This window comes from Ranitomeya variabilis, chromosome 2 (genome assembly GCF_051348905.1).
Source record: "Ranitomeya variabilis isolate aRanVar5 chromosome 2, aRanVar5.hap1, whole genome shotgun sequence".
NCBI classification, from domain to species: domain Eukaryota; kingdom Metazoa; phylum Chordata; class Amphibia; order Anura; family Dendrobatidae; genus Ranitomeya; species Ranitomeya variabilis.
In genome coordinates, this window is record NC_135233.1 from 871116034 (window position 1) to 871140064 (window position 24031).

At 38.2% G+C, this 24031-nt stretch overlaps 1 protein-coding gene across 6 annotated transcripts in view; it reads left to right on the forward strand.

Moving 5' to 3' along the window:
* The window catches only part of LOC143808059 (IgGFc-binding protein-like), a 210735-nt gene that overhangs the window by 47805 nt on the left and 138899 nt on the right, over positions 1-24031 (forward strand). For 4 of the 6 annotated variants that reach the window (XM_077290315.1, XM_077290318.1, XM_077290320.1 and 1 more), the window contains 17 exons: positions 977-1260; positions 1382-1659; positions 2837-3435; positions 3653-4226; positions 4321-4520; positions 4603-4983; positions 5170-5453; positions 6260-6531; positions 6620-6724; positions 11651-11740; positions 13041-13130; positions 14497-14547; positions 15031-15272; positions 20121-20404; positions 20519-20796; positions 21856-22454; positions 22672-23245. In XM_077290315.1, coding sequence (XP_077146430.1) covers positions 977-1260; positions 1382-1659; positions 2837-3435; positions 3653-4226; positions 4321-4520; positions 4603-4983; positions 5170-5453; positions 6260-6531; positions 6620-6724; positions 11651-11740; positions 13041-13130; positions 14497-14547; positions 15031-15272; positions 20121-20404; positions 20519-20796; positions 21856-22454; positions 22672-23245 — 5185 coding nt within the window. The remainder of the gene's footprint in view (positions 1-976; positions 1261-1381; positions 1660-2836; positions 3436-3652; positions 4227-4320; positions 4521-4602; positions 4984-5169; positions 5454-6259; positions 6532-6619; positions 6725-11650; positions 11741-13040; positions 13131-14496; positions 14548-15030; positions 15273-20120; positions 20405-20518; positions 20797-21855; positions 22455-22671; positions 23246-24031) is intronic. The other 2 variants (XM_077290316.1, XM_077290317.1) reach the window with 2 other exon arrangements.

Consider the following 24031-nt stretch of genomic DNA (forward strand, 5'->3'; position numbering starts at 1 on the left):
TTATGCCAACCTTCAGCTTATCAGATATTGGAGAGCTTCAGTTCAGTAACACAAATATAAAAAGCCATTCAACACATATTCATCCACAGGACACTTTTGGGAATGGAATTATTTACAAATTAACAACTCACTCCTTGTAGTCAAATTGTTGGACTTTTTCCTCCATTTATTTTTATTCAATATCCAACATTCATAGTAATTTGAATCACTAATGTACCATACACCAAGACCCTCTGTCATGCGATGTTTCAGGGACTCACAACCCCTTCATCTTGGATGATTATATGTTTTTTGCTTGAAGGGAGCATGGTCAAGTCTAAACAGGAGAAGAGCTAATCACTATTGATCTGTGGTCAGATGCTATACCTATTGTTTAAAAAAAACCAAGAAGCTATAGGAGAACAGTGCAAATAGGGTCTTGTCCAAGAAATACAGTTGCTTAGCACTCAGATTAAACTCCCCTGTTCAATCTATTAAAGATGCATCTAATGCAGAATATCAGCTGCAGCGGATCCACGGGTCAGGAAGCGACCATCAGACTGTAGAAGGAGTTAATGGGCAATATTCCGTGCTGCCGACAGAATGGAGACGTATATCACAGTATAGGATGCAGTAGATATCTGTAGTTTTTCCGGAAGAAGTTATATACTTTGAAACGTGTTGAAATAAACCACCACCTTATTGTACCATACTGATATATACATCTCCATTCTGTCGGCAATGTGCTAGTTGTCCACTAAATCCTTCTACAGTCTGATATTGTTTTAAAAAGTCATACTACATATAAGAGAATGTTAGAACAGAATGTTAAAAACAATTTTATATCTCTACAGATAAGCTTTGCTAATGTTATAAAAGGTCTTATTTTTCTAAAACGTCTAAAGCTAAAGACTAGACACCTAAGAAAATAAAATGTGTTTAACTTCTTTTTATATAATTATTTTTAAGAATTCTCTAAAACATCCATATTTTACAGGTTAATGGACAGACAGTGACACTGCCGATTCATTTGGCACCTGATGTTGATGTATTCATCAGTGGTTCAAATGTGTTGGTGACCACAGGCTTTGGACTGCAAGTGAAGTTTGACGGAAACCACAAAGTCCAAGTCAATATCCCAGGATCCTACTCTGGTAAAGTGTGTGGACTTTGCGGAAACTTCAATGACAATGCTGCTGATGATTTCCTGAATCCGGATGGTGTACTAGAACCAGACTCAAATAGTCTTGGAAACAGTTGGCAGGTTGATAATGACACAAGGTAGCATATTTTTTTTTTTATCTTTGATTTGAGTGTATATTTTTTCTTATAAATTAATTTCTGTTTTTTATAAGTCAAATTGTGTTGATGAGTGATATGTATTTATTGGTTTATTTTAAAGCTGTACTCCAGGAGTTGACCATCCATCCAGTTGTACTGATGAAGAAAAAGAAACCATTGCCAGTAACAGCTTCTGTGGAATCATTACAGACAAGAATGGACCATTTAAAGACTGTCATGATGTTGTCAATCCTCTAGTTTACTTTGATAACTGTGCATATGATTTGTGTGAAACCAACCTGGATGGGGAGATTCTGTGTGATAGTCTACAATCCTATGCTGAGTCTTGTCAGTCTCAAAATGTTACTATTGGACAGTGGAGAAATGACACTTTCTGTCGTAAGTAGATTCTGTCTATTACCCATTTAAACCTCTTCATATGCACTTTCATTATTATTAAATACACACTGAATATGTGTATCCACTATGTGGTAAAGTTTTCATCCATTACTAAAAGTCTTGGGAATACATATTAATCATCTTCATATGTCAGTATAGCAAATAAAATAAAAGAATATGTTTTAATGAAAATATTCCCAGTGCCTAATGGTAGCCAAGGGCGTTCTGATTTTTCTGCGAAATAGACATAATTATTGTCTTTAATCTCACACAATATGTGTGTTTATTGAAGCTATACATCTATGAAAATCTGGTGACAAACGTTAGTCATGTTTGAAGGTTTTTTTCAGTACTTGATGGTTGTGATGAAATCATGGTGTTTTCAGTGTAATCTTCTTAGTGATTAACAGATGAAAAGCAATCCTTAACTAATAGAGTAGGTGAGTTAGTTCTTCTTCTAACCTGTGATAAATGGCTATTCAAGCACTTAATGGGTTGTTCCTTTCTTTATAAATGGGTATTCTTGGACAGTGCTTGTAAATACAAGCATCTTTGCATTTTTTTAGCTTATTGACACTTTCTGCCATTATTGAGTTTGTTATCATTTTCATTTCTTTTGGTACAATACACTTCGCCATGGAGACTGACTAATGCTGCCAAGCAGCAGAATGAGCGCAGTGCTTACAAGTTCTTTTCCATTGAGCTTGTATGCACTGTACTGAATCTGTCCTGGATCACTGGACTTCGGGATTACCACCAAACTTCAACACAGTGCTTGCAAGCTATGCAGGAGTGATGGTCAGTTTACTACACAACAAGCTGTAAAGAATAAAAAAGAATAATGTTAATTTCTGAAATACAACGGTTTTACATGCACTGTCCAACAATATCCATTTATGAAGATGGGAATAACCTCTTAATTGCTAAATGTATCTTCAGTCATTCATGAGTAATTAGTGAAACAGTTTATTTGTTCAATGAAAAGTATGTTAATTATTTTAGAATTTTGATATATTTAACTGAATATCAGATTTATCAAAGATACAGTAGAAAGAATATGCTTAGATAAAAAATAACTGTCACCCTGATATAACTAAAACAAGTCTTGATCTATCAAAAACAGATTAAGTTTTAAAAATGTTCTGTAATTTTCTTATCTATTCTCTATTGGTTGCAGAGCCAAAGTGTCCTCCAAACAGTCACTTTCAGCATTGTGGAACAGCTTGTCCAGCTACCTGTGTCAACCCAGCAGCCCCAGACACCTGCTCTCTTCCCTGTACTGAATCCTGTATATGTGATGCAGGTTATGTCCTATATGGCAACAAGTGTGTTCCAGAAGACAAATGTGGATGCTGGGATGATGATAAGTATTATCCTGTAGACTCTGAATTCTGGACTGATGATACTTGTTCTACAAAATGCATATGCCCCTCAGCTGGAAGTGGCTTAGTATGTGCCAGCGATTCCTGTCCCGACAACCAGTATTGCGGAATTTCAAATGGTGCACCAGGATGCCACTATTTCACATATGGATATTGTCGGGTCCATAATGATCCTCACTATGACACCTTCGATAGACTGAACCACGACTTCATGGGTCTATGCACATACACCCTTGCAAAGTTGTGCAACAGTTCTTCTTCTCCACAGTATTTCAATATTGAAGCAAAGAATGAACATCGAGGAGATCCCACAGTGTCGTATGTAAAATATGTTCTTGTCGAAGTTTATGGGCAAAAAGTTCAACTGATGAAAAATGAAAACGATCGTGTTTTGGTGAGTAGTGCTATATATATTCCAAAGGAAAGTGTGCAGTACACATTAAATATGTTCAAGAAGTATTTGATGTTCTCTAGACAGGAATTATGAAACTACACTTTGTTTCCAAAAACAATCAATTATATTTGCCATGTGGTTTTACCTGAAATAGAAGTTTCAATTGAAGAAATGTTAATTTATTCTAATTTCTACAACTTTTTGTAATGTTTCTCAGGTAAATGAAATCTGGACTACACTTCCAGTGACGTTAGTTGAAGGAGCAGTGACTGTTAAATGGACTGGAAAGTATGTCAGCCTCCAGACAGATTTTAGGTTGACTGTATCATATGACTTAGATACTTCTGTAGAGGTGAAACTTCCCAGCAACTACTCTGGCCTAACCTGCGGGATGTGCGGTAACTTTAATAACCGGAAACAAGATGATTACATGATGCCTAACGGACTGCAAGCAGAGAACTCTGAACAGCTAGGACACAGCTGGATTGTAGAAGATGATGATCCACTTTGTAGTCCGGATGACCCTGAGCCCTCACCACCACCATCCTGTACACCAGAGGATGATGAGCTGTATAGAAGTGATGCCTTCTGTGGTCTTCTAATAAGTAAAGATGGTCCTTTCCATATTTGTAATTCAGTCATCGGTCCTGGAGGATTCATGGAAAGCTGCCTATTTGACATGTGTGCACTTAATGGAGATCCAGAAACCCTCTGCAGTCTATTAGCAGCCTATGCTGATGCTTGCCAGAAGGAAGGCATCTCTATATCTTGGAGAAACAACACGTTCTGTCGTAAGTATCTTCACATGTATATTTTAATCTTATCGAACAAGAAAACATTAACAGCTAGATGGATTGTATCATTAACAAATCTTTTTTCATTTAGCTCCTGAATGTCCAGAAAACAGTCATTTTACCACATGTGCGTCTGCTTGCCCTGCGACATGCGTAGACCCATACCCTACAGGAAACTGCAGCTTGCCATGTTCTGAAGGCTGTGTGTGTGATCCTGGATATGTCATCAGTGGAGGAACTTGTGTACCGGAGTCACATTGTGGCTGTTTGTACAATGATGTGTACTATAAGGTAGGCAGAGACCTATTACTGTCTTTATATTAGTCCTGTCTCTTGTGTCTACATTCTTTTTAATATTGTTTTATAATGACAGGAAGGAGAACAATTCGTTCAAGGTAACTGTGAGAGTCAATGTACCTGTTTGGGAAACAATACTGTTAGCTGTTCACCAATGTCCTGTGCAGAAGACGAAATCTGTAAGGTGCAAGATGGATTATTAGGCTGCTACCAACCAAGCACAGCAATCTGCCACATTTATGGAGATCCCCACTATACCACCTTTGATGGCACAGTCCATCACTTCCAGGGTGCATGTACTTATACTGTAGTAGAGACTTGTGCTAATACATCTCGTAACTTCAGTGTCACCACCCGCAATGAGCACAGAGGAAACCCAAGCTGGACAGCCATTAATTCTGTTACTCTGACTGTTGATGGAATAGAGATCCACATTGGAAAGAACAACATTGTACAAGTAAGAATTTATAGAAATGTAGATAAACTTTTATTAGTGCTTTCAATTTATTTGTTCTAATGGTATGTATGACTGTTACATTGGATACATTATCTTTTGCCTGTTTGAGTAATAATATGTATACTAAAAATGAAGACTATCATTGAACAACAAACATCAATTACCTACGTTTATGTCCATTTTTAGGTTAATAAAGTGCTTGTCACTCTTCCTGCTAATGTGTCTGGCATAATCATCACACAAAATGGCCCCTATGTTACCGTCAGTACAGACTTTGGCCTTGAGCTCCAGTTTAATGGGGATCATGAATTATTTGTGAGAGTGAAAGAGTTTTACAAGGATGCACTATGTGGATTGTGCGGTACCTACAATGATAACCACCGTGATGACTTCATGAAGCCTGATGGCATGATAGTAACTAATGTTAATGAGTTTGGAAATAGTTGGAGAGTCCCAGATGATGGATGGCCGTAAGTATCTTGTTAAACTTCTTGCTCAAAATAAATGTTTACTATTTAAATGGACAAACATTTTTGATCTGGATAAAATCTTGGATCATTATAAAATACCCTACACATCTCTCTATATTACCAGTCCATAAATGTGCTTTTTTTCCACTTCCTGATTAATTTAGTTTGAGAGGAGTCTCAAAATGGACATCATAGAATGCTGGGGATACACTATCTACACCGCAGCATCTATCGCTCCTCCTGGAACAGGACCTAATTCAGAGGACTGCACTGCAGTTTCCTACTACAACTTTTTGTATCGTTGCCCTCTTAAGTTGTCCTGGCTCCATGGTGATAGAATGAGTGGGAGAAATAATAAGTATAACATTTATAATTCATGTGGATTATGTATAGTATTTACTATAATTTATTGACTTAACTATTATAAATCATTGCCCATTTTCTTCAAATGCAACTTTTCTTCTCCCCACCTAGCTCAGCTTAATTGACAGATCTGCCTATAAACAAAGAGGGTCAGATCTCTAATTCAAGCCGACCGAGAGGGGTGAGGGGAAGTTGGCAGTGAGCAGCCCAGTGGGAGTTCCTCAAGTGTATGGCATGGAAAAATAGCTCTCTGTGATGAAGATCTCTGTTGGATTTACATGCTGCTGCTGCTGAGTTCATATTCAACATAGATTAAGACATTATATTTATGAAACATCAACAAACACATGATCAGCTAGGCTAAAATCAACAAAAGTCCTGATATACCGTTAATTATTTTTTAAAGATTATAAATGTATTAATCTCTTAAATTTGCTTTTCAGATGTGAATCTACTCCACCACCTCCTGTAGTCTGTCCTCCTGCTATATTGCAAGAGGCCCAACTGAAATGTTGGATTCTTAGACAAAGTGATGGACCTTTCAAACCTTGCCATGGTGTTCTTCGCCCCAATCACTATTTTGAGAGCTGCATCTTTGATCAGTGTGTCACTGGTGGAGATGATGATTTGATTTGCAGTGTCCTTGCTGCTTATGCGGCAGCATGTGAAGCCTTAGGTGTGGATTTGGGAGACTGGATAAATAACACAATTTGTGGTAAGATAGCCTCTCTTTTTTGGGTAAAAGAGATTCGTGGGATAATTTCAGTAATGAATTTGATCATTCAAATTTATACTGTTTACAGACCCAAATAGACCATCAACCACTCCAGCTTTACCACCTACTTCACCACCCCATACAAGCTTCATCTCTGCTTCACAACCTCCGATAACATCAACCAAAGATCCAGGTACAGTTGTAGATATTGCTACATGCTGGTGAACTATGTTTTATTTAAAAAAAAAAAAACCTGTTGTATAAGTGCTATACATGCAAAATGCTCAATTCATTAATATTTTGCAAATGTATACAGAATAATGAAAATGTCTAACCCTTCAAATGCAGTGCTCCAGGATAACAAGAATAACTTAAAAACATTGCTACTTAGGCCATAACTAACAAATGTTAAGCAAGTCCTAATGTGTAGTAATCACTAGCTGGTGGAAGCTGGAAATGATTTTCTATTTTGAAAAAATACATTTTTTTACGAGTCTTTTACAATGCACAGTTTACCGTTAAAATTAAATGAATTAAATGACCCATTGTCACTGGGAGTCAAAAGGGCTAGCTAATAATGACACAGGTAGAGAAAAGCACATTGCATGAATAATTACACTGTACTTTGTGAAATTACCGGGCTGATTGTCTAGAGTGTACAATTAATTGCATTAGCTAAGTATTGGCGGTATCTGTAGAAATATACACTGCTCCAAAAAATAAAGTGAACACTTAACGAACAGAATATAACTCCAAGTAAATCAAACTTCGGTTAAATCAAACCATCCACTTAGGAAGCAACACTGATTGACAATCAATTTCACATGCTGTTGTGCAAATGGAATAGACAACAGATGGAAATTATTGGCAATTATCAAGACACCCTCAATAAAGGAGTGGTTCTGCAGGTGGGGACCACAGACCACATCTCAGTACCAATGCTTTCTGGCTGATGTTTTGGTCACTTTTGAATGTTGATTGTGCTCTCACACTCGTGGTAGCATGAGACGGACTCTATAACCCACACAAGTGGCTCAGGTAGTGCAGCTCATCCAGGATGGCACATCAATGTGAGCTGTGGAAAGGTTTGTTGGGTCTGTCAGCGTAGTGTCCAGAGGCTGGAGGTGCTACCAGGAGACAGGCCAGTTCACCAGGAGATGTGGAGGGGGCCGTAGGAGGGCAACAACCCAGCAGCAGGACCCCTGCCTCTGCCTATGTTCAAGGAGGAATAGGAGGAGCACTGCCAGAGCCCTGCAAAATGACCTCTGGCAGGCCACAAATGTGCATGTGTCTGCACAAACAGTTAGAAACCTACTCCATGAGGATGGTCTGAGTGCCCGATGTCCACAGATGACCACTGTGTGGTGTGCATTTTTACAGTGGTACTTTCTGTAATCTTAGCAGATGGGGGTTGTGCTCACAACCTAACACTGTGCAGGATGCTTGGCATTTGCAAAAGAACACCAGGATTGGCAAATTCACCACTGGCGCCCTGTGCTCTTCACAGATGAAAGCAGGTTCACACGGAGAACATGTGACAGATGTGACAGAGTCTGGAGATGCGGTGGAGAGTGATCTGCTGCCTGAAACATCCTTCAGCAAACCAGTTTGGCAGTGGGTCAGTAATTATGTGGGGTAGCATTTCTTTGGAGGGCTGCACAGCCCTCCATGTGCTCGCCAGAGGTAGCCTGACTGCAATTAGGTACCGAGATGAGATCCTCAGACCCCTTGTGAGACCATATGCTGGTGCGGTTGGCCCTGGGTTCCTCCTAATGCAGGACAATGCCAGACCTCATGTCGCTGGAGTGTGTCAGCAGTTCCTGCAAGATGAAGGCATTGAAGCTATGGACTGGTCCGCATGTTCCCACATCTGAGACAACATGTCTCCCTCCATCCACCAACGTCACATTGCATCACAGACTGTCCAGGAGTTGGTGGATGCTTTATTCCAGATCTGGGAGGGGATCCCTCAGGAGACCATCCGCCACCTCATCAGGAGCATGCCCAGGCATTGTACAGTAGGGAGGTCATACAGGCATGTGGAGGCCACACACAATACTGAGCATCTTTTCCTTATCATGAGGCATTTCCACTGAAGTTGGATCAGCCTGTAATTTGATTTTTCACTTTGATTTTGAGTATCATTCCAAATCCAGACCTCCATGGGATATTCATTTTGATTTACATTGATAATTGTTGCTTTATTGTTCTGAACACATTCCACTAAGCAATGAATGAAAATTTGCAACTGGAATATTTCATTCAGAGATATCTAGGATGTGGGATTTTAGTGTTCCCTTTATTTTTTTGAGCACTATATATTAAAAGTGGTTTCCGGCTAAAGAAGCCCAGGAACAGAAACTGAGGGGGAAGATTCATTAAAGTGCATACACCAGAAATCTGGCATAAACACCCTAATAATTTATAACAATTTTCCACAACTTGGGAGATGCGCAAAAATGTTACAACTATTTGTTTTTACACTCCAGTCCCAGCAGCTACACCAGTAGCCTGGGTGGTCTGGGTGTAGTAATACCCACTCATCAAATTCATCATAAGAAACACCACTGATGTGAAAGAAGAAATATACGTCATTCCTAACACTGTGTAAGAGATGAGACTGATATATTAATAAATTAGAAGACTGTATTCTATCAAGCATTTCATTAAGACTTGTGTTCCCTATGCCAATCTTAATGCATTGCACAATGAGTGTTAAAAATAGGGAAAATTTAAGGCCAAACTTGACAAATGCACTATAATAATAACAACTTTGAAACTAAATGGAAAATTAACTTTTTCAATTTTAATACATCCTTCCTTGCATGTCCCATTTTGCTTTATTAGATATTAATGAAGTATGTGGCATGGTTTGAAAAATATGATTAAACACGGAACTATCTAAAATGGTTTTAGAGGTGCTTAAAGGGAAACAGTAGAACTACTGCAAACAAAAACCAAAATCTACCTAATATTTGTAAGCTCTAAAATCATTGAAACTGCATCTCTTTAAATCTAAGTAATTACTTCACCAGGTTCTTCCACCTTGGTTACAACTACTGAGCACACTATAAAAATCACAGTGCCACAAACACCAGGCACAACACTTCCACAATCATCTTCTGGTAAGGAATAGAGATGAGCAAGTCGATTCTTTTTAATCAAATTTATGCCGAATTTTAAGACATATGCTGGAATGACAAACTCCAACAGTCTGCAATTTGAATACTTGAATTGCGGAAATAAATGCCTGTTACTGTTTTACACAAAGCAGAAAGTTACATAAGCAAATTAAGTCTTATGTGACATCAGTTGCAACCAACTTCCCATAATGCCTTGCAGCTATAACTTCATATGGACCGGAAGAGTAAATCAGGAAGGGCTGTCAGTGCCTTTGTTGTTGCTGGTTAGGCTGCCATTTCTGGTTCTACACTGACCGTCATCTCCTTTCCTGTCCCATCATATTCCCATCAAACTCTAAATACAGTCCAAAGAGACCTCAGAGTGTTAAATATGTAATGCCAGGCAATACGATACTTTGCAAGATTTGCAATTTACAGCAAATTTATTCCCTGCAAAGCAGAGTTTTTGGAAAATTCGACAAAGCTAAAAAATTTGAATTTAAAAGATTTGCTCATCTTTAGTAAATAATAATAGGAAATAACCTTGTGTTATTTGTAATCATTTTTATTATTGTGATTACTTATAATCCAGAGCTACTATGAAATAAAATGTACTTATACACTCCTCAATATTGAAGCTGCAACAGCAAGAGTGAAAATGTGTGGAGTTACGGAAATCACAAGATGGATGGACATATTAATAATATGAAAGTTATCAAAAATGAACCTTTTTTCAAAACATTTAGTTAGTATTGAGTATGAGCGACGCACAGATAAATACACGCAATTACACATCTTGACATGCCATCAGTGAGGATGATCACCATAGCACGAGCATCATACACCCTGGTATTGTTACTTTGAGAAATGTCTCATGGCACACTTTTGAGAAGTGGCTATTCCGCTATTTCTGCCACTGGCTCTGAAGAGCTTGGCTACAGTATGGGCTGCACACAGTGAACAGTGTGCAGGCTCAATAGTAAGTCTCTAGGTTCATACATTTTTTTTAACACAGATCAATTGACAAACCTATAAAATTATTATTGAGCCTATACACCCCACTGTGTGACCAATAAATGTAGAAGAGGTGCAATTTGAAGCAGTGTTTTGACCGATCGCGAGAGTCTCGGGACCCAGATCGCTTCTGATTATCATCACATAGCAACCCCTATAATATATAGAGTTTAAAAAAAAAAATCATAAGCTTTTGTAGATCTAAGAATTAGCAATATTCAATGATTTTATATATATATATATATATATATATATATATTAGAATTTATTGTCAACTGTAGCTAGTCAACTCCTGGTTCTGCTGCTTCAAGCGCTGACTGTAGCTTCTCACCCACGCTTGTATGACTGAAATCCGAAGGTTACTAGGAGGAATTATGTTATTTTCTCCTGGTAGCTAAGCATTGAGTACGATAACTGGGCACCTTCATAATGCTATTTTCTTGCTGTGAAATGTATCTAGTGTCTCAGTTATTGTTTCTCTGGAATTTTTATTGCTCTATGAATACATCATTCATCTTTTTCTACAGTATTTTTAAAGAATGGAAACCTATAAAGGTTACCCAAAACTAGTAATATTTATTTTGTTATAAAGTATATAGGCTGATGCAAACTAAGGGACTTTGGCATCAGTTTGAGTTTTAAAAGACAAAACAGGAACACAAAAAATTAGTTGTTTGCACTAAAATCTTTAGCATACGTGCGCCCTAAATGATAAACTAAGCAATTTCCTCCAAAACGTTTTCATTCATTTCTTAAAAGTCAGCAATTTTTACTCATGTAGAAGGTTTTGTCACATCCCAGGTTTCCAGCTCGTTATCAGTCTGGTCATGAAATTATCAACACCTGAATAGTCTATCGGCAGCATAAGAAATACGACTTCCAATGCTGCAAAAAAATCCAAGATCTACCTTATATTTTCAGCTCTAATAACATGAGAACTACAACTTTTATAATCTGGCTAAAAGCATCCATTACTTCACCAGGTCCTACCACTTTGTTTCCACCTACTGAGCACACTGTAGAAATCACAGTGCCACAAACACCAGCCACAACAATCAAACAATCATCTTCTGGTAAGAATTAGAGATGAGCAAGTTCATTCCTGTTGCATCAAATTTGTGTCGAATTTTAGGAAATTCGCAGGAAATGGTGAATTCCAATCATTTGCAAATTCAACAGTGTGAATGGTTAATGCCTTTTTACAAAAAGAGAAATTTGCATCAGCAAATTAAGTCTTAATTAACATCAGATGTGACTGTGCAGGCTTCCATGTAATGCTTTGTAGGAAACACTTCACATGGTATAAGACAGCCTATAAAGAGGGGTTACCAAAGACTTGTTGTTGCTGCTGTTGAGACTGCCAGTGGTGGTCCTACACTAGTGGTCATCTCCTTGAGCTCTACAGCTTTACTGTGCATCTGCAGGGAAGGCTATCCTGCACCACGTTATTAGACATAAAACTATTCCCAAAAAAAGCATTATTAAATCCATTAATGTTTTACTTTCCAAACAGCAAAGATGTTGCTGCTGTCAAAAAAGCTATTACTTTTTCATTTTACAAATATCAAATCTATTGCTATTTCCCAAAGAGTGATAATTTGCTTTGCAAACACCCATGGCTTTTTCCATCAACTTGGCATACACTCTGGCATGGCAGTCATTTTCCCCATGCATTTTTACCTTTGAAAGAGCAGAATAAGTCTGATGGTATAGAGCAGAGGTGTCAAGCTGCATTCCTCGAGGGCCGCCAACAGGTCATGTTTTCAGGATTTCCTTAGCATTCCACAAGGTGCTGGAATCATTCTGTGCAGGTGATTAAATTATCACCTGTGCAATACAAGGAAATCCTGAAAACATGACCTGTTGGCGGCCCTCGAGGAATGCAGTTTGACACCTCTGGTGTAGAGTGCTATAAAAGAAGCTGTTGGTTACCACCAATTAAAGTCCATTTACCCACAGTCATATATGTTGAGGTCACTTTGACTTTATTGAGTCTATGCATGTTTAAAAAAGCTTAAAAGGAGTATAATTCAGTCATATGAGACCTCAGAGTATTCCACATGTAATTGCTGGCAATTGAAGACTTTGCAAAAATTGTTATTTATGGCAAAATAATTGGATGCAAAATATAGTTTTTTTGAAAAATTCGACAAAGCTAACAAATTTGAATTTAAAATATTTGCTCATCTTTAGTAAGAAACCTTTAATTGTTTGTTTTATTTTTATTATTGTGCTCTCTTTTACTCCATGGTTTATGAGCTATTGTAAAGTAAAAAATGTACTTATGCACTCCTCAACATTGAAAGTGGAACAACAGAAGGGAAAATTTGTGGCATTATAGAAATAATCTAAACACATCCATTACTTCACCAGGTTCTACCACTTTGTTTCCACCTACTGAGCACACTGTAGAAATCACAGTGCCACAAACACCAGGCACAACAATTCCACAATCATCTTCTGGTAAGGAATAGAGATGAGCGACTTGATTCTTGGTGAATCAAATTTGTGTCGAATTTCAAGAAATTTGGTGAATATGGCCGAATTCCCACAATCTTCGATTTGAAATCATCAGATTGCCAAAGAAATGGCTGCTAATGTTTTACACTAAACAGAAATTACACTAGCAAATTAAGTCTTATATGAGAACAGATGTGACAGTGCTGACCTCCCCATGATGCATTGCAGCTATCACTTGACATAGTATTGGATAGCCAATCTATAAGTCTTATCAAAGCCTTTTTTTCTGCTTTTGAGACTGCCAGTGCTAGTCCAACACTGACGGGCATGTGCTTGCCTGTCCCATAATAATGTGTACTTTGTAGTTGATGCAGCAACCACTGACAATAGGCAACAGCACATTCCTAGCCTGTCCATTGAGTTCTACAGATTTACTGTATTTCTGTTGAGATCTCTGCACGGCACGTAGTTTATAAACATGAAATTGCTCCAATTTTTTTTTTAAAGCCATTGATCCTTTACTTTCCATACAGTAAAGCTATTACTGTGCACAAAAAGTAGTAATTTTTAGATGGTTTGTTAAAAAGCTATGGCTTTTTCATTTTCCAAACAACAAACCATATAGTTCTTCCCCAAAGAAGGATCATATTTGTATCTTTGCCAGGCAATCACCCGAGGCTTCCTCCATGTACTTTGGTTGTGTGTACATTCTGGTATGGCAGTCTTGTACTCTCCCTTGTAGTGTTTTAAAAAGCATAAAAAGACTGATGTACAGAGAGATTTTAAAAAGGCTATTGATTACCAGAGGTTTGCATCCATTTACCTATAGCCATATGTATTGACGTTACTTTGACTTTACTAAAGCTGTGAATATGTAAAACAGCTTAAATAGAGTTTAAAACAGTCCTAGGAGATCTCGGGGTATTACCCATGCAATTCAAAGGAATTGTAGACCCTGCAAAATTTGCAATTTTCTGCAAATTGATTGACTGGTAAGTATAGTTTTTTGAAAAATTCGACAAAGCTGACAAATTTGAATTCAAAAGATTGCTCATCTTTAATAAGGAAATTTGTATTGTTTTTAATCACTTTTATTATCGTGTTCCTGAATAAGAAACAAACGCTTTAAGAAATGCAAAGTCAATATTCCTGCATCACTTATTTTTAATTTCCTGTTGTTTGCCTTACACTGCCTTAAATTTTAGCTTATGCCTACCTGTGAACTGAAATGAAAATTTTTTTCACGAACTACTGGACTTGCTATATGTTTATTCTAAAACTACCTTACTTACATGTTTCATTTAATAAATCATTTAATATACATATACAGTATGAGTCGAAAATAAATGATATATGTTGTATCTTTCAGGTTCTACTCAAACAACATTTTCCACAACACCTTTCGTACCACCAGATTCTGGTATGTTGCCAGAGTAATTTAACATATCCAGTATTTTAAAAATTAGATAAACAAAAATAAATATACTGTATATACATATATATTCTGCTATTGCTATCTTAGAGGCTTAGTTTGGGCTCACACTGGTGATCGTGTATTATAGTACAATAAAATGTGACGATTTGTATAAAAAAGAACAATAGTGTCATTTTACAACATTACAGTGTTGTTTTGCTAGCTTTTAATGCAACAGTCATTAACATGTATGTAAATAATTAGCTAAGATGTGCATAAGATCTTTTGTGAAGTCCTATATACTGACACATGGTGTGTTGTAGCATGAAGTTAAGTTTCCAAGTTCACCTTGGAAAGAATAGAATTTAGAAAATTTTTTAGAAAAAATATTTTATTCATTGACTTTTTGCTTCAAAGTACTTGTGTGTTTGGTGTTATCAAAAATGGCATTATTTTAAATTAACATATGATACATTTTACTTTTGAAAGGTAATTGTGAAGTTAGTGGTGATCCCCATTATTACACGTTTGATAATCAGGTTCACAACTTTATGGGAACATGCACCTACACCTTATCCAAACTCTGCAAAGATGAAGGAAACCTTACAGACTTCAATGTGGAAGCGGCAAATGAGAACAGGGGAGGCAACACCAAAGTGTCCTATGTCAAATATGTAAATGTGTATGTCTATGAATACAAGATCACGCTGGAAAAGAATAGAGTTGTTAAGGTCAGTTCCTAACAATTTGCTAACTAATGTATTACATAATGTTATTGCAATCTATTTTTTATGATTGTTTTATAGTAATTATATCTCTAGCAGTTCAGTATAACTTAACCCCTTAACGACCGCCGATATGCTTTTTAATGGCGGCAGTTAAGGGTACTTAAACCACAGCGCCGTTAATTAACAACGCTGGGGAAAAAGTTAATAGCGCCCCCCAGAGTCAGATTTTCTCTGGGGTCTCGGTTACCGGGGGTAGCCGAGACCCCAGAGAACATGATTTGGGGTTTTTTTACCGACCCCGAGTTGCGATCGCCGTAATTAACCATTGGTGGTCGCAAAAAAAACCAAAACGCGATTTGCCATTTCACATCAGCACATCAGCGTTGTGCAATTATCTGTCCTCTGATGTGATCGCACATCAGAGGACAGAGAAATAGTGGGATTCGGGGACCATATCATACTTACCACCAGTGTCCCTGGGTCCTCCTGTGTCCTCTCCTGGCCGCTGGCTTCTTCCTTCGGTAAGAAAATGGCGGACGCATGCGCAGTGCGCCCGCCATGATCTGCCGGCCGGCAGCTAGAGGAGTTGGGGCTAAATTTAGGGTTAGGGTTAGGGCTAGGATTAGGGTTGGGGCTAAATTTAGGGTTAGGGTTGGGGCTAAATTTAGGGTTAGGGTTAGGGCTAGGGTTAGGGCTAGGGTTAGGGTTGGGGCTAAATTTAGGGTTAGGGTTAGGGCTAAATTTAGGATTAGGGTTGGGGCTAAATTTACGGTTAGGGCTAGGGTTAGGGTTGGGGCTAAAATTAGGGCTAGGGTTAGAGTTGGGGCTAAATTTAGGGTTAGGGTTGAGGCTAAAGTTAGGGTTGAGGCTAAAGTTAGGGTTGGGGCTAAAGTTAGGACTAGGGTTGCGGCTAAAGTTAGGGTTAGAGTTGGGATTAGGGTTATGGTTTGGATTATGGTTGGCATTAGGGTTACGTTTGGGATTAGGGTTAGGTTTGGGATTAGGGTTAAGGTTAGGGTTAGGATTAGGGGTGTATTGGGATTAGGGTTAGGTTTGAGGTTAGGGTTGAGTTTAGGATTAGGGGTGTGTTGGATTTAGGGTTCTGATTAGGGTTATGGTTGTTTTAGGGTTAGTGTTGTGATTATCGTTAGGGTTGTGATTAGGATTATGGATCGGGTTGGCATTAGGGTTAGGGGTGTGTTGGGATTAGGGTTGAAGTTAGAATTTGGGGGTTTCCACTGTTTAGGTACATCAGGGGGTCTCTAAACACCACAGCCAATTTGGCGCTCAAAAAGTGAAATGGTGCTCCCTCCCTTCCGAGCTCTGCCCAAACAGTGGTTTACCCCCACATATGGGGTCATTTGTTGGGGGTTTCTACTGTTTAGGTACATCAGGGGCTCTGCAAACGCAACATAATGCCCGCTGACCATTCTATCAAAGTCTGCATTCCAAAACGGCGCTTCTTCCCTTCTGAGCTCTGCCATGCGCCCAACCAGTGGTTTACCCCCACATATGGGGTATCAGCCTACTCAGCATAAATTGCACAATAACTTTTGGGTCCAATTTCTCCTGTTACCCTTGTGAAAGTAAAAATTTGAGGGTGAAAAGATCATTTTTGTGGAAAAAATATGATTTTTTTTATTTTCATGGCTCTACATTATAAACTTCTGTGAAGCAGTTGGGGGTTCATAGTGCTCACCACACATCTAGATAAGCTCTTTGGGGGGTCTAGTTTCCAAAATGGGGTCACTTGTGGGGGGTTTCTACTGTTTAGGTACATCAGGACCTCTGCAAATGCAATATGATGCCCGCAGACCATCCCGTCTGCATTCCAAGCGGTGCTCCTTCTCTTCCGAGCCCCGATGGGTGCCCAAAGAGTGCCCCCCCACACATATGGGGTATCACGGTACTCAGGACAAAGTGGTCAACAGATTTTGGGGTCCAATGTCTCCTGTTACCCTTGAGAAAATAAAAAATCGCAGGCTAAAAAATCATTTTTGAGGGAAAAAAAAGGATTTTTTATTTTGACAGCTCTACTTTATAAATTTCTGTGAAGCACTTGGGGATTTAAAGTGCTCACCACACATCTAAATAAGTTCCTTAAGGGGTCTAGTTTCCAAAACAGTGTCACTTGTGGGGGGTTTCCACTGTTTAGGCACATCAGGAGCTCTCCAAACGCGACATGGCGTCCGATCTCAATTCCAGCCAATTCTACATTGAAAAAGTAAAACGGCACTCCTCCTCTTCCAAGCTCTGCGGTGTGCCCAAACAGTGGTTTACCCCCACATATGGGGTATCGGCGTATTCAGGAGAAATAGCACAACAACATTTATGGTTAAATTTCTGTTTTTACACTTATGAAAATAAAAACAAATGTTTCTGAAGTAAAATGTTTGCAAAAAAAAGTTAAATGTTCATTTTTGCTTTCCACATTGTTTCAGTTCCTGTGAAGCACGTAAAGGGTTAATAAACTTATTGAATGTGGTTTTGAGCACCTTGAGGGGTGCAGTTTTTAGAATGGTGTCACACTTGGTTATTTTCTATCATATAGACCCCTCAAAATGACTTCAAATGTGATGTGGTCCCTAAAAAAAATGGTGTTGTAAAAATGAAAAATTGCTGGTCAACATTTAACTCTAATAACTCCCTGACAAAAAAAAAATTGTTTCCAAAATTGTGCTGATGTAAAGTAGACATGTGGGAAATGTTATTTATTAATTCTTTTTTGTGACATATCTCTTTGATTTAAGGGCATAAAAATACAAAGTTTGAAAATTGCTAAATTTTAAAAATGTTCACCATATTTCCATTTTTTTCATAAATAATCGCAAGTAATATCGAAGAAATGTTACCACTATCACGAAGTACAATATGTCACGAAAAAATAATCTCAGAATCAGCAGGATCCGTTGAAGCTTTCCAGAGTTATAACCTCATAAATTGACAGTGGTCAGAATTGTAAAAATTGGCTCGGTCATTAAGTACCAAATTGGCTCTGTCACTAAGGGGTTAATAGAGTATGAGAATTTATCCTAAATCTATTTAGGACTAAATGATACAAGATAATAACAGTAATACATTTTTAGGATTAATACATCCAATAGATAGTTCAACGTTTACAAAATTTATGGGACAAGGCCAACCTACAGGTTACACTGCTCAACAAATTTCAGGGAAGTTCTTGTCCCCTGAGAAAATGTTATTGTATCTTATACATTTTGATATGCTAAACATGAATATGTGCTCCAAAAGTTTGTATCACAGAAGGTTTTTAACCCCTTCATGACTGGAGCTTTTTTCGATTTTTCATTTTTGTTTTTCGCTCCCCTTCTTTCCAGAGCCATAACTTTTTTATTTTTCCATCAATATGGCCATATGAGGGCTTATGTTTTGTGGGACTTTTTAATGATACCACTTTTGTGCAGATACGTTCTTTTGATCGGCCTTTATTGCATTTTAATTCAATGTTGTGGCGACCAAAAAAACCGTAATTCTGGCGTTTTTAATTTTTTTCTCGCTACGCCATTTAGCGATCAGGTTAATCTTTTTTTAATTGATAGATCAGGTGATTCTGAATGCGGCGATACCAAATATGTTTAGGCTTAGTTTTTTTATTGTTTTATTTTGAATGGGGCGAAAGGGAGGTGATTTGAACTTTTATATATTTTTTTTTTTTTCATATTTTTAAAAACATTTTTTTTACTTTTCCCATGCTTCAATAGCTTCTATGGGAGGCTAGAAGGTAGCACAACTTGATTGCCTCTGCTACATAGAGGCGATGCTCAGATAGCCCCTATGTAGTAGAATTACAACATTGCTATGAGCACCGTCCACAGGGTGGCGCTCACAGCCATCTGGCATCAACAACCATAGAGGTATCCAGGAGACCTCTGGTTGTTATGCCAATGCACCGCTGACCCCTGATCATGTGATGGGGGTCACTGGTGCCCGCATTTCCGGTGGAATGGCCGGAAGCACTTTTTAAATGCTGCTGTCAGAGTGTGACAGCGGCATTTAACTAGTTAATAAGCACGGGCAGATCGCGATTCCACCTGCGCCTATTGCGGGCACATGCCACATAGTAAGTGCTTGCATATGTGTAGATCAGCGATTTATGTTATTTCAGTGGAAAGTTCAGAATATACTGTTTCAGAAAAAGTTCATATATGAGTTTTTAGAATTATGATATGTGATAGGAAAATTCTGAAGTCATTCCTGAAATCAGCATGATAAAATCTATCAGGAACTCTCAAAATTGTCCGAGGGACAAAACCTTTGTAATACAGTGTTATCAGATATTGTGGAGCTCCAGTAACACAAATATAAAAAGCCATACAACACATATTCATCCACAGGACACTTTTTGCGTCAGAATTATTTACAAACTTACAACTCACTCCTTGTAGCCAAATTGATTGTCTTTTTCCTATGTTTATTTTCATTCAATATCCAACATTCATAGCAATTTGAATCACGAATGTACCATACACTAAGACCCTCCATCATACGAGGTTTCAGTGACTCACAACCCCTTCCTCTTGAATAATTATGTGCGTTTTGTTTGAAAAGAGCACGGTGAAGTCTAAACAGAAGAGCTAATCACTATTGATCTGTGGTCAGATATTATACTTATTGTTTTAAAAAGTCATGCTACATATATGAGATGCAATGTTAAAACAGAATGATAAGAAAAATGTATGTCTCTATAGATAAGCTTTGCTAATGGTAAAAAAGGTCTTCTTTTTCTAAAAGGTCGAAAGCTAAAGACTAGCCACCAAGGCAAGTTAAATATGTTTACCTTGTTTTTATATAATTATTTTTAAGAATTCTCTAAACATTTATATTTTACAGGTTAATGGACAGACAGTGACACTGCCGATACATTTGGCACCTGATGTTGATGTATTCATCAGTGGTTCAAATGTGTTGGTGACCACAGGCTTTGGACTGCAAGTGAAGTTTGATGGAAACCACAAAGTCCAAGTAAATATCCCAGGATCCTACTCTGGTAAAGTGTGTGGACTTTGTGGAAACTTCAATGGCAATGCTGCTGATGATTTCCTGAATCCAGATGGTGCACTAGAACCAGACTCAAATAGTCTTGGAAACAGTTGGCAGGTTGATAATGATACAAGGTAACATATTTCTAACTTTGATTTGAGTGTATATTTTTTCTTATAAATTCATTTCTGTCTTTTTATGTCTAATTGTGTTGATGAGTGATATGTATTTATTGGTTTATTTTAAAGCTGTACTCCAGGAGTTGACCATCCATCCAGTTGTACTGATGAAGAGAAAGAAACCATTGCCAGTAACAGCTTCTGTGGAATCATTACAGACAAGAATGGACCATTCAAAGACTGTCACGATGTTATCAATCCTCTAGTTTACTTTGATAACTGTGCATATGATTTGTGTGAAACCAACCTGGATGGGGAGATTCTGTGTGATAGTCTACAATCCTATGCTGAGTCTTGTCAGTCTCAAAATGTTACTATTGGACAATGGAGAAATGACACTTTCTGTCGTAAGTAGATTATGTCTATTACCCATTTAAACCTCTTCATATGCACTTCCATTATTATTAAATACACACTAAGTGGTATACTATTCATCCACTACTAAAAGTCTTGGGAACACATATTATTAATCTTCATATGTCAGTATATCAACTAAAATAAAAAAATATAATTATTTAATTAAAATATTCCCAGTGCTTATTGGTAGCCAAAGGCATTCTGATTTTTCTGCTAAATATATAATTATTGTCTTTAATCTCACACGTTATGTGTGTTTATTGAAGTCAATCATTGCATACCTATGAAAATCTGGTGACAGTCTACAAAATGAATTTTCTCTCTTTGAAGATTTCTTTTCAATACTTGATAGTTGTGATGAAATCATTGTGTTTGCAGTGTGATCTTCTGAGTGATTAACAGATAAAAAAATCCTTAAATAATTGAGTGGCAGGTTCAGGTCTTATTTACTGTGATCTGTGATAAATGGTACTCAAGTACTTAAAGGGTTGTTCCTTCTCTTCATAAATGAGTATTCTTGGACACAAGCATATTTGCATTTTTTAGCTTATTGACACTTTCTGCCATTGTAGAGATTGAAATAATTTTCATTTATTTTGTATAATACTGTTCGCCATGGAGACTGAGTACTCCTGCCAAGCAGCAGAACAAGATCAGTGCTTAGAAGTTCTTTTCTATTGCACTGTATTGGATCTGTCCTGGATCCCTGTACTGTGGGGTTGCCTTCTTACTTCAGCGAAATGCTGATAAGCTATGCAGGAGTGATGGTCAGTTTACTACACAATGAACAGTAAACAATAAAAAAGAACAATGCTAACATCTCACAAACAGCTGAAAACTATAATTATAAAATGGCCTGGTTATACAAGCACTATCCAACAATATCCAGCTATGAAGATGTTAGTAACTTCTAAATTGCTACATTTATCCTCAGTAATTCAGGAGTCAGTAGTGAAACTGTTTATTGGTTCAATGAAAAGTATATAAATTATTTTAGAATTTTGATAGATTTAACTTGTTTTATAAACTACATTCTTTATTGGTTGCAGAACCAAAGTGTCCTCCAAACAGTCACTTTCAGCATTGTGGAACAGCCTGTCCAGCTACCTGTGTCAACCCAGCAGCCCCAGACACCTGCTCTCTTCCCTGTACTGAATCCTGCATATGTGATGCAGGTTATGTCCTATATGGCAACAAGTGTGTTCCAGAAGACAAATGTGGATGCTGGGATGATGATAAGCATTATCCTGTAGACTCTGAATTCTGGACTGATGATACTTGCTCTACAAAGTGCAGATGTCCCTCAGCTGGAAGTGGCTTAGTATGTGCCAGCGATTCCTGTCCCGACAACCAGTATTGCGGAATTTCAAATGGTGCACCAGGATGCCACTATTTCACATATGGATATTGTCGGGTCCATAATGATCCTCACTACGACACATTCGATAGGCTGAACCACAACTTCATGGGTCTATGCACATACACCCTTGCAAAGTTGTGCAATAGTTCTTCTTCTCCACAGTATTTCAATATTGAAGCAAAGAATGAACATCGAGGAGATCCCACAGTGTCGTATGTGAAATATGTTCTTGTCGAAGTTTATGGGCAAAAAGTTCAAATGGTGAAAAATGAAAAAGATCGTGTTTTGGTGAGTAGTGCTATTTTTACTCCAAAGGAAAGTGTGCAGTACACATTATATATGTTCAAGAAGTATTTGATGTTCTCTAGACAGGAATTATGAAATTATACTTTGTTTCCAAAAAACAGTCACTTATATTTGCCACTTGGTTTTACCTGAAATAGAAATAAAATTGAAGAAATGTTAATTTATTCTAATTTCTACAACTTTTTGTAATGTTTCACAGGTCAATGAAATCTGGACTACACTTCCAGTCACGTTAGTTGAAGGAGCAGTGACTGTTAAATGGACTGGAAAATATGTCAGCCTCCAGACAGATTTTAGGTTGACTGTATCATATGACATAGATACTTCTGTGGAGGTGAAACTTCCCAGCAACTACTCTGGCCTAACCTGCGGGATGTGCGGTAACTTTAACAACCGGAAACAAGATGATTACATGATGCCTAACGGACTGCAAGCAGAGAACTCTGAACAGCTAGGACACAGCTGGATTGTAGAAGATGATGATCCACTTTGTAGTCCAGATGACCCTGAGCCCTCACCACCACCATCCTGTACCACTGAGGATGAGGAGCTGTATAGAAGTGATGCCTTCTGTGGTCTTCTAATAAGTAAAGACGGTCCTTTCCATATTTGCAATTCAGTCATCGGTCCCGGTGGATTCATGGAAAGCTGCCTATTTGACATGTGTGCACTTAATGGAGATCCAGAAACCCTCTGCAGTCTATTAGCGGCCTATGCTGATGCTTGCCAGAAGGAAGGCATCTCTATATCTTGGAGAAACGGCACATTCTGTCGTAAGTATCTTCACATGTATGTTTTAGGCTGTGTGCACACGTTCCTGATTTTTCGTGTTTTTTCGCTATAGAAACGTGATAAAACCACCAAAAAAACGCCCACATTAAGCATCCTATTAAAAGAATGCAATCTGCATTTTGTATGCACATGCTGCGTTTTTTTCCTGAGTGGAAACGCCTTCCGGAAAAAAATGCATCATGTTCATTAATTTGTGGAATCATGGGGATTCCGCACACATAGGAATGCATTGATCCGCTTACTTCCCACATGGGGCTATGCCCACCATGCGGGAAGTAAGCGGATCATGCGCGGATGGTACCCATGGTGGAGGACAAGAGACTCTCCTCCGCAGACTGGGCACGATATCACTGTTAAAAAAATAATTAAAATAAAAAATAGTGTTATACTCACCTTCTGATGGCCCTCCCGTCTCTCAGCGGTGCACGCGGCGGCTTCTGTTCCCAGGGATGCTGTGTGCGAAGGACCTGGGATGATGTCGCGGTCACATGACTGTGACATCATCCCAGGTCCTGCATAGGCAGCATCAATAGTAAAAAGTTGGTCACACTTGTCAAACACTATGTTTGACAAGTATAACCAACCTGTCAATCAGTTTTCCAAGCGATGCTACAGATCGCTTGGAAAACTATAGCATTCTGCAAGCTAATTACGCTTGCAAAATGGTAGTTTTTAGTGGAAATATGCATGCCAATTCCGCATGCGATATTCCTGCTGCAGGAGTTGCAGAATTTCCGCGGCAATTCTGCAACGTGTGCACTTAGCCT